Genomic DNA, 11621 nt, shown 5'->3' with positions numbered 1-11621 from the left:
ATTTCAATAAACTGCCAGGTTGAAAAGGTAGTTTATTATGGGATGGTATCATCAGATATAACTATGACAATCTTGACGATGCCGGATCTCAACCATTGTTTCAGTTGAAGTCACTTTTTTAAGTGCTATAGCAAATTTTCACTAGAGTGTCTCTTTTTGACTTCATCAGATGTAAAAGTGGGGTCTTTTCTGCATCAAGATGATCATGTCACCATGTACCTGCTCATATGAAATAGTCACAGAATTCTGTGTACTAGTTTTTCCTATAACAGTAGTTGCTCTGCTACTATATTCATCAATACCCAAATAACCTCTTGTTGTTAATATATAATAATTTTAGGAGAGGCATGTGAGTATATAATAGTAAAACAAACAAACCCAGAAGGACAAATGTATAGCTCTTAATAAGCTATACGTTTTTGGTTATGCAGGAACCTCATTGCATCTGATGGATATAAAAGCTTATTCCACAATAAAATGTACACATTATACATGTGCTTTTGGTGACAGTATTATCCATAATGTTCTTTGTCATATGTGTAATCTATTACTCCTGTTATGGCGAAATTTATTGCATGGATGTTAATTTTTTTATAAAAAATAACACTTGCTTGATTATTTTATGGGAAAAAAAACTTATGTGCTGTAACATACTCCTTTTTCACTGGTTTTGTTTACACCTTCTTCCAGGATCAAGTGGTGAAAGAAGACAGCATTGAGGCTGTTGGAAAGAAATTACATGAATATAATATCCAGTTCCAAGAAAAGAACAGAGAGTATGACAGACTCTATGAGGACTACACAAGAACATCTCAGGTGAGCAGGTCAACCACACACCCAGCCTATACAGTGATCCTTCTCATTACAGCTCTTGCTGACAGTGTTCTGAGTTAAAAAAATATGACATTTCAGATACTTTAATCCAGGCAGCTGTGATGGTGTTCTGAAAAAGAATGTGTTATGTCAGGAATATGTTACTTGTAGATGGTTCTAAAAGTTGTATATAGAAGTGTTTCAGCTGATGAATTAATTTATAACTCCTTTAAAAATTGTTTCCTTCATTGTGATAGAAACACAGAGTTTTAAGGTAGAATCATAGAATAATAGAGTTGGAAGAGACCTCATGGGCCATCCAGTCCAACCCCCTGCCAAGAAGCAGGAAATCGCATTCAAAGCACCCCCGACAGATGGCCATCCAGCCTCTGTTTAAAAGCTTCCAAAGAAGGAGCCTCCACCACAGTCTGGGGGAGAAAGTTCCACTGCCGAACAGCTAATTTGGCTAATTATAGGGAATTAGCCAAATTAAAACTGGGGAAAATCTTATGTGTACCTAATATTGAAAAGAAATTCTCATACTATTAATAGTCTTAATGTTGACCATATACAATGTGTATGTGTCTTTATAATTTGTTATCTCCCTCATAAATTTTCACAAATGTAGTTAATTGTAGAAAAGCAGGACTTCAAAGAACTTCAAGTGTGGCCAAGAGCTAGGGCAAGCCCACATAATATTTTTTTCTATACTATATGATAGACTGCTTCTCAGTGACTCAGGAATTTTTAGAAGCAGTTTGTTACATGGTAGTGGTTACATGGGAAAAATATCAAGCTGAGTCTCTCCCATCTCCAGTTGGAGCCGAGAAAGAGTACTAATTGATGCACCTCAACTTTCTGCCAATTAGTGGAGATAATGCCCACTATCAATCAGATAAATGGCAGGTTGGATAAAATGTCCTGGATTCCATGGTTAAAATTTAAGATTTCGTTCATCCAAAGAAATCACAAGTGTTGACTCTTTACATTTTTAAAGGGTTGCCACAGAAATGAGGGTGAATGGGTAAGATCCAGACGGTGGGACAATGTCTAATTTCAAGTTACAAGAGGGTAGATTTTAACAAAACATTAAAGGGAAGTGCCTTGCCAGTAAGAACTATTCAACAATAGAACCAATTACCTAGAGAGATGATGGGGTCTCTTTCTCTGGATGTCTTTAAAAAGAGGAGGGACCTGCTGGCGATGCTCCAGATCAGTGGTTTCCAACCTTTGGTTCTTCCGGTGTTTTGGAATTTCAACTTCCAGAAATCCCAGACAGCTGTTAGGAATTATGGAAGCTGTAGCCCAAAACACCTGGAGGGCCAAAGGTTGGGAACCACTGCTCTAGATGGATTGTCTGCATTCATACTCTGTGATTATATTCAAGCAATCCACTGTGGTAGTTTACTAATACAAGGGTTATCCAGAAAGTAGATTAGCAACTCCTTCCCCACAAAACTCTGCTGCTTGCGTCATCAACGCAGCGTTTTGGCGACGATGCGCAGCTGCGGAGAGGGGTGACTGGCTGGTTGAGGACGCAAGCGGCAGAGTTTTGTGGGGAAGGAGTTGCCAAGCTCATTCATCGCTATGTGAAGTGCCTAGATTTGAATGACGACTATGTTGAGAAGTGGTATTTGGGTGTGGCTTTCAACTGCATATGGTAAATATTTTCTCCTATACATTGTTCATTTTTAATTCCAAAACGTAATCTACTTTCTGGATAACCCTCGTATTTAAAAATGCCATGCTACAAATCTGCTTCATGTTCAGATTAGCCTATCACTTTCAGAGTTTTTCTGAGGTTGCAACTCTTCTCTTGTTTAGGAAATTCAAATGAAAAGAACTGCTATTGAAGCATTTAACGAAACCATAAAAATATTTGAGGAGCAGTGCCAAACACAGGAAAGATACAGCAAAGAATATATTGAAAAATTCAAACGGGAAGGAAATGAGAAAGAAATACAAAGGTTAGTTGGAACTGTATTTCCAGTTGTATACAAGCAGCATCAAAATTACAAACTGGATCTGTCTGACCATTTATAACATATAATTTCCCCTCTAGAATTATGCATAACTATGAAAAATTGAAATCTCGAATCAGTGAAATCGTTGACAGTCGGCATAGACTAGAAGAGGATTTAAAGAAGCAAGCGGCTGAATATAGAGAAATTGATAAACGCATGAACAGCATTAAACCAGACCTTATACAGCTCAGAAAGACTAGAGATCAGTACTTGATGTAAGTAGCTATAATTGACAGATTATTGTTCAGTCATTGTTCAGAGTGTGATTTTCATGACTATTGCCATAACTAACCATGTCTTCAAAACTGCTTTCCAGGTGGCTAACTCAAAAGGGTGTTCGGCAAAAGAAATTGAATGAATGGCTTGGAAATGAAAATACGGAAGAGTGAGTATCCAAAACCCTTGTGAGCTTTATGTCAGTTAAATTCTACTCGAGCACATTTGTGATTATGGGGTTCACATATTTCTATATTCTACTGCAAAGACAATAAAGGAGGTATCTTTCATGTCAACTGCTTCTCCCTGAAATTCAGGTGCCAGGTGGGGTTGTAATTTTCCTGTTGATCTAGAATCTTACTTAAATAGACAATTTGTAGCCCTTTCTTTTCTCTTCAATAAAGAGAAGCAATCAGTGTCCATATAACAGTTGCACACCGATCAGCAGCTTGTAAGCTGCCTTGAGTCCCCTCTGGGTGAGAAAGGCGGGGTATAAATGGGGCAAATAAATAAATAAATAAATTTTATGCCAGACCTAGTGTATTTTTACTCTTTGAACAGCCCCTGGTGGCTCAATGGGTTAAACCCTTGTGCTGGCAGGACTGCTGACCAAAAGATTGGCAGTTCGAATCCGAGTAGCAGGGTGAGCTCCCGTCTATCAGCTCTAGCTCCCCATGTGGGGACATGAGAGAAGCCTCCCACAGAATGATAAAACATCCAGGCGTCCCCTGGGCAACATCCTTGCAAATAGCCAATTCTCTCACACCAGAAGTGACTTGCAGTTTCTCAAGTCGCTCCTGACACCAAAAAAACCTCTGTGAACAAGAGCTACAGTGTTCCCTCACTTATCGCTGGGGTTAGGTTCCAGGACCACCCGCAATAAGTGAAAATCCGCAAAATAGGGACACTATATTTATTTTAATATTTATGCATTATTTTAGTAATACACTATTTTAAGTCTTTATCAACCAATTGTGTGTTGATAAATAGCATCCTTCTCCTCCCGTTGCCACTTGGGCTCCTTTTCTCTCCCTTTGGCTTCTCCTTCCTCCCTTCCTTAGGCTGTAAATTGTAAGTTTTTATGATTTATAATAGTCTTTTAGAGTTTATTGTAAAACCGCGAAACAGCGAATCCGCGAAAAGTGAACCGCGAAGTAGTGAGGGAACACTGTATATGCATTGGTACAGCTTGATCTTAAGGTGGTTTTATGATTTGGGGCAAGGGAGGAGTTGGAAAAGCAGTATCTGTTTTTTGTTAATAAGTAGACACCTCATAAGACATAGTGCATCCTAAATCACCTGGCATTAAATTATTCAGTGTTGACACAGTGTAACACCATTATTAATAGCAATACCATTAGTGCTGGGTGGATTATTCTTCTAACTCGTTTATTGTCATAATGGATGGATAACTATAATCTTCTTGATCACATTGAATGTCCACATGCCAAAGGCTGCGGCATTAGATTAACAGGTTTGAAATTTTAGTTGTGCTTTCCTAAATTTGGAAGATAATGCTAAATGAGCTATCTTTGGAAGTCATTAGTGACATAAATCTGCATGTTTTAAACAGCCAATACTCTATGGTGGAAGATGACGAAGATTTACCTCATCATGACGAGCGAACATGGAATGTTGGAAATATCAACAGAAGCCAAGCTGAAAATTTACTACGTGGAAAACGGGATGGGACTTTCCTTGTTCGGGAAAGCAGTAAACCGGGGTGCTATGCCTGCTCTGTTGTGTATGTATTTTATTGTTTTTGCCTACTTTTAAAACAGTGTCAGGGCAGTAAATGAATCTTCCCTTTCCCCATTATGTCTCATTGCCACACCTTCTCCAGTAAAATTGTTCTAATCTAGCCTCCTCCAGCTTGGTGCCTTCCAGTTGTATTGTCTGACAGTTCTCATCATCCCCAGCTAACATGCTCACAACTGAGGAAAACTGGTGTTATGATCTTAAATATTTGGAGGTCATCCAGTTATATAACTATTCATTTCTTTACCTTAGTGGTTGCTAAAAGTTTTGATAATATTTGTTACCGTCCTTTCCCCCCACCTGTTTAGTTTAGAACAGTGATTCCCAACCTGTGGTCCGTGGACCACCAGTGGCCCCCAAGAACTAAAATATGTTCCACGGCCTCACTGTTACTATATTGTTGCAATGAGAACAGTTGGTCTTGCGAAACGCCCTTTTAGTGCAGAGGCTGCGGGGACGTAGGGAGGGGGGAGGCTGACTACCCACGAAAGACATGACAACAAGCCTCCTGTCTGCTGCTTCTCCTCCTCCCTCCCTCCCCCTGAACAGAGCTGTTCCATGTGGGGCCTGGAAGTGGGGGCACCTTAGTGCCTTCATTTCTAGGCCTGTTCCTGGGGTTACTTGGTGTGCTGATTCAGAAAATTGCATTGGATAGACTACATCAGCTCTAGATTATTAAATATGGTTTTCTGTGGGTGGGCAGATGGTGACTATTGGATGGCATATGTTCTGTATCAGAAACTAGAGCTGATGTGGTCTATCCAATGCAATTTTCTGAATCAGCACCATAAATAACTAACCCTAATCTAAAGTTGACCAAAAACTTATTCGCAACCCTTTTGGTACTAATGTTGGAATGTGGTCCCTGATCAAAAAAAGGTTGGGAACCACTGGTCTAGAATATCTGTATGCTGGAGGAGGATGTGCCACTAGTTTCCCCTCACCGTTATAGCATGCATATCTCATTTTAAAAAAAAATGCTTACTGAACTTTTCCATTGTCCTGGCTGGTGTTTTGTGCTGTATTAGTCCAGCTCAGTTTTCTGGCCATTGATATATTTCATTCAGTTATCAATTTGATGACTCAGTGGCACAGAACGCATTTTAAGATGAATAACATATAATTCCTCTAAGCTCATATGGGTTGTATCTGTAGCAAAATGATAAAGCTGTCATTTATAGCAATTTCCTTGGTAATTCCTTACATCCAACAAACATCTTCTCCAGAGGGTTTTTTTTTTCCAGAAGGGAAGGGGTCTTTCAGATTAGCAAAGGAAGTAGCACAAAAGCTGCAGGCTCATGTGGTATTCCCCCAATCCTTCTTTCCATGTTCCAAAGAGTGACGTTTTTACTGCAAGGATGTAGAAATATTCCCTTTTTATGTCCCCCAAGACTCTTCTGATTCCTTCAAAGTCCCCACACTACTTTCTTTTTCAAAAAATGTGATATGCAAAAAGTCTCCCCAAAAGAATAAGTTACTATTCCTGAGAGGTGAGCTTACTATTCACAAGAGCTGAATTACTTAATTCAGACCCTCGTCCCTCAAAACTCATCCCCACCCCACAAAAGAAAAGGTGAAATAAAAACTACTTTGACCACCTCTCAATTTGGGTATACAGCTGATTTGTGGGCAGTTTTAGGGGGAGGGATATGGTCTGTGAGGAGGCGGACATGGAGTGAAATTTGGTCTGCACTCCCATCCAGTGTTATGTAGAATGCTGTCTTCCCAGGTAAATATGTATAGGATTGAAATCTTAAGATCTGTAAGAAATATTCTTAGAGATGCTAATGCATTACGAAAAGGAGGAATTTTGTCTACTATGATGAAGACAGCAGATTATTGAAATGTTGTCCATTCATCATAGATAAGACAATTCAAGTTGTTTTAGACTATACAGCAATTACAAATCAAAACATTTTTTTTATTTAAAAGACATAAAAACTCTTCCTTGGCCACTTAAAAACAACCTCCTTTTTTCTCCTCGTAGGGTGGATGGTGAAGTGAAGCACTGTGTTATCAACAAAACACCTACTGGTTATGGATTCGCAGAGCCATATAACTTGTACAACTCTCTGAAAGAACTGGTGCTACATTATCAACACACTTCGCTAGTGCAGCACAATGACTCACTCAACGTCACACTAGCCTATCCAGTATATGCACAGCAGAGGCGATGAAGATGTTAATACTCTGGGGTTTGTCTCTTTTTATTCAATGCCCACAAAGATAATTCAACAGTCTTGAGGCCTCTGGATAGTGAATGCTCTTGCGTTGGAGCTAAGGCATCAAAGCCGTCTGTCTTCGGATGGGACTGAAGCTTCCTTCACAACCGCGATGGGAGAAATAGCTGAGTTAAGAGCTGTGAACACACCTTTCTAATCTAAAGTGCTTTTTTGAAAAACAAAATAACCTAAGTAAAGGAAAACAAAACAAGAAGAGAGAAGTGCTAAACCTGTCTCACTGCAGGGACATAGAGGCCTTTAACCATGGTGCTTGTTGACCATTTCCTTGAAGCTTTAAGAGCTCAAATGTTGGGACTCTGAAGACCGTGAAGTACAGCAGGGGCTGTATAAATGGCAGCATACTTTCACAGTTGTGACTTGGGTGATGCAGCTGTGTGCAGTGGATGCAAGATGCCCAGAGCTGTGGATTGCTGGTTTTCTGAAGAATATGTAGCAGAATGGCACTTTTGTTTTTAAGGGACACTTTAAAAGACTTGACAGTGGGTTCTTCAGAGAAACAAATGTGGTAACAGAAGTGCCAGGAAGTCTTTTTGTTTAGACATTGAAAAATCTTGTTTTGAGAAGATATTTAAGACTGAAGAAAACTGGGCTATTACAGCCTACAGTATATAATATGTACATAGTTCTGGATGACTAACTATTGTAGATGGATAATGTGTCAATACCAAATTCATTCTGTTCATTATTTGTTTCTGGTTTTTTTGTTTCCTTTTTCCCCCGAAAGCTTAATCCTTACACTGCTATGCAATACTTCATTTTCTATAGGCTGTTTTGGTTCAAGTGTAATTGGAGGATAAGCTTCCCCCCCTTTTTTCCTTTTTGTCATCTCAAAATGTTCCCTTAACTCCAAGTTTTGTGTTAATTTCCATTTTGTTCATTCTTTTCCTCCTCTTCTCTTTTTTATTTTAAAATGAAATGTACAGGACGTCAGTAAAAGATGGCTTCAGAATTAAAGCTATGAGCTATTTTAACAGGGTTTGTCCCCTTTATTGAGCTGCTAGCTCAAGATTAAAATTGAAAATTTCCTTTCTAACTAAAGATTATGTTGGGCAGTGCCTGATAAGCTTCAAAGCTGCTTCAATAAAATATATGAACATTGCAAAGTATTGCTGAATCAAACAATATTGTTTGAAAAATATCTTCAGATGATGATATCACACTATGTATTATCAATTTTTAGATTTCTGCCCTGGGTATGTTTGTATTTGGGAGAGGACATTACTTTGAAGTAAACAGATGGGAATCAGAGACTATAAAATTAAACTTAATCTTTTAGATGAAATCATGTGAAATTTTAACTAACCATTCTAGACATGGCATGAAGTTACTTTTCACATCATACAGAGTAACAGTTTAAGTTGTTGTTTTTTTTTAAGTATAACAGAACACAAATAATTTTAGGAAGCCCTATTTCTGTGACACCTGTTTTCCACAGTTAATCTTTTGTTACATTATATGTCTGTGAAATAAAATAAGCAAAAATTCTCATCTGAAAATACACATTAGGTGACAATGAGGTAAAATAATGTCAGAAACATTAAACCTCGTTGTTAATAGTATTTTACCAAATTCCACACTCCTTGAACAATAATTTTTTAAAAATAATTGTTTTGTTTTTTAGTTAAAGGATGTTTGGAGACTTTTTTTTAGTGAATAAGCAAAAAGATAGATCTTACAGAGCTCTTTATGGTTTTGACCTGTTAGGCAATCTGTGCTTCTTAGAACGAAGCATTAAGGACTATTTGTAGATATATTTTCTATCATTTGCTAACATTATAGATATGTTAGTTTTCTTCCCTTTTTTAAAAATTTACCAGTGTCTTTTATATCCGATGCTGTGTGAGGAGTTTGTTTATAATATGTTGATTTTTGCTTTCCTGGGGAATGTGGTTTATTTCAGCATATTTTAGAGTTCAGTTCAAACTCCTCCAAAAGTTAATGAGGAGAAGCTTTGGAAAAAGTTAGGACTGAAACTGCAAGCTGGAAGCTTTAATTCTCTTGAGCTGGATTGGTCACATTTGAGTCAATGGGGTTCTCTAGGTCTATTCAGAAGGAAGTGAACTAACTTGCATTTCATCTCACGAAGCAAAGTGCAGTGTAAAATATACACTTGTTTTAATCAGTTCATTGATTCTTCCCCACCAGAACTCTCAAGAATAGAACAAACACACCTCATGCTCTTTTTCTTTTTCTTTTTTTTGTGAAGGGCAATTTATGACTGGTCATTAAATAACAAATTATTTGTAATTGTAATGTGACCGAAATGCACTTTGATAGAGCAACATGAATGTGCATCAGTAGGTTCTCGCCCTTGGCTTATTGTCAAACAGACAGTTGGTATTGTCAGTTCTGAACAATCTGTTTGGAGGAAAAAGAAAATTGAATCTGAGCCTCCTGTCGAAGAGGGAAAATTGGGGCCCAGCCCCAGCCCTTCTGCCTCCCTAAGCCCCAAAACAGTTGATCAGCACTTAGATATGACAGTATTGACCATGTGTTTGGTGCTGTATGTTATTGCCACCTATGCAGCATTGTAGAGCTAAACTGGATACAATGGGTCAGCCTTGAGAACTATATACACGATACCTTTTGTAGTAGAGGGTTTTCAATCCACACACAAAAGCCTGCTCCTGTGCACCCATCTCTCCCTCTCTGCTTGAGGATACAGAGAGGCAAAACCAAAATTCCTGAATTTACAAAGATAACTTAACAGGGCTTTTGGAATACAAACTGCCATGTTTATATCATGAAAACAACTACTACAGACAAAACAAGTTATGGGTTCCTTAACTTGAGGCTAAGATTTGTGGTCTCTGATATACTTCTATATATGTATGTATGATGGAGAGAAAGAGAGTGTGAATGGCCATACTCTAAAAGCTGTTTTCAGCCATTAAAGCATGCAGTGATTTTTGCTCCAAATTTCCCATTTGTTCAAACAGGCTGAATGTGATGGACTGGGAGTGTTCCTAATTGTATTTTAGTGTATGGATTTTGTTGTCACTTGTGTTGTTAGCTGCCCTGAGGGCTCTCTAAACCCTTCAGCTGGAGATGCATTTTTAAAAAAAAAAAAAGCAACAAACAAAATCATATTCTAATAATTGGACATTTGTATAAATGGGAGTACTGTTTGCATGGAGATAATTCAATTCAGATATGTAAGATTTGCTTTTATAAATTACATTTGAATATGCAAGAAGTCTGTTCTATGTGCAGTCATTAAACTAAACTAAATATGTTCTAACATCTCTTTGTATTAAAAAGGAACGCACACACTTCCCCCCCCCCCCCCGCCCTAGACTAAGGAACTTATCACACAACACTGTTAAAGTGCTATATTTCACTTTATCTGCCACAACAGCATCTCATAGTATCTTGGGATTTGCAGTTTAGGGAGGAACACTTAGAATTCTCAGCCAAAGGGCTTGTGGTCCACACTAAACTACAAAGCCCATAATTCCACAAGATGATGGCATGGCAGTGAACGTGAAATGTAGCGCTTTAACAGTGTGCTGTGATAGGTAACAAAGAGTGAATGCCATGGGTGCATCTGAGTTTTAAGTTCAAGTAACTGAAAGGCATAGGGAGCTTGGAAAAGGTCATGTTTCTATAATTTGTTTTAATGTGTAAAGCCAAATTTTATGTTTCAGTGTCAGCTGTTATGTAGAAAAAGTGGCTTTGTCTTGTGGTTTAACAATGAGCTATGAAGCTTTTGGGGGAAAGTATCATTCTGATCTTTTTTTATTAGGGAGAAACATTTGTTCAATTTAACACTGCTTTTGCTATGCATGATGTTTGGAGAAGCGATGCCTTTTACTCAGAATCGCTTTCAAAATGGGCAGTTCCAAGCACAATGCCTCCCATGGGACATAGTTCAAAATGCACTGTTCCTTTTTGGGGGAAATTAATTTAAGTAAGATCTAGTTAAAATGGGCAAATAAAAAGTGAAGAAAAACTTAATACTGCTTTTTGTCCCAGTGAGATCGCATTAGCTGCCCAAGATGCTGCTATTTTATTTTTAAGTTCCTCCCTTTAAAAAACATAAGCTCTGTTCTGTTAAATGTGTTTTTAAAACATTAAAAATTCTTTGTTTTAATTTTTTAGGGAGGCTGAAGCTAAATGGATCAGTTGTACATTGCCTTTAAAAGGTAATATTAACAAATGTACCTCCTTAAAAAAATGTTGGCTTTCTGAAATTGATGGAGCTGTTGTCCTGTTTTTAAGTTGCTTAAAACAGAATAAAAGTGATTTTGAAACTACATCTGATGTCTGGACTCCTCACTGAGGTACTTGCATATAAACTGGCACTCTTTTGTATAGTAAGCAATAGTAAGCAGATTTCACATGCACACAAAAGCTCAAGTATGAGAATTAAAAACAACCTGCTAAAATTGTGATCCTACTATCCCTGGGAGGATGAAGAAAAGGGTGTTGGCCTTTTCCTCATGGCCATGTAAAAAGAAGGTGGATTGTGGATCAGAAGAATATCTTGCCATCCCTTTTGTTGCTGACTTGGAAACATATAATCCTGCATTGCCAGCAAAGGAGAGCTGTTCCCTTTGGGCCCTCC

General features: G+C 38.1%; 1 protein-coding gene across 5 annotated transcripts in view; it reads left to right on the top strand.

The window, feature by feature from the left end:
* Nucleotides 1–11312, top strand: part of pik3r1 (phosphoinositide-3-kinase regulatory subunit 1) — a 68668-nt gene extending 57356 nt beyond the window's left edge. For all 5 annotated transcript variants that reach the window (XM_062972361.1, XM_008102904.3, XM_008102908.3 and 2 more), the window contains 6 exons: nt 691–816; nt 2638–2780; nt 2876–3052; nt 3154–3222; nt 4627–4797; nt 6799–11312. In XM_062972361.1, coding sequence (XP_062828431.1) covers nt 691–816; nt 2638–2780; nt 2876–3052; nt 3154–3222; nt 4627–4797; nt 6799–6988 — 876 coding nt within the window. In that variant the 3' untranslated portion in view covers nt 6989–11312. The remainder of the gene's footprint in view (nt 1–690; nt 817–2637; nt 2781–2875; nt 3053–3153; nt 3223–4626; nt 4798–6798) is intronic.
* The last annotated feature ends 309 nt before the right edge of the window (nt 11313–11621 follow it).

The sequence above is a fragment of the Anolis carolinensis genome, chromosome 2, assembly GCF_035594765.1.
Source record: "Anolis carolinensis isolate JA03-04 chromosome 2, rAnoCar3.1.pri, whole genome shotgun sequence".
Classification (NCBI taxonomy): domain Eukaryota; kingdom Metazoa; phylum Chordata; class Lepidosauria; order Squamata; family Dactyloidae; genus Anolis; species Anolis carolinensis.
This window is presented reverse-complemented; position numbering and strand designations above follow the sequence as displayed.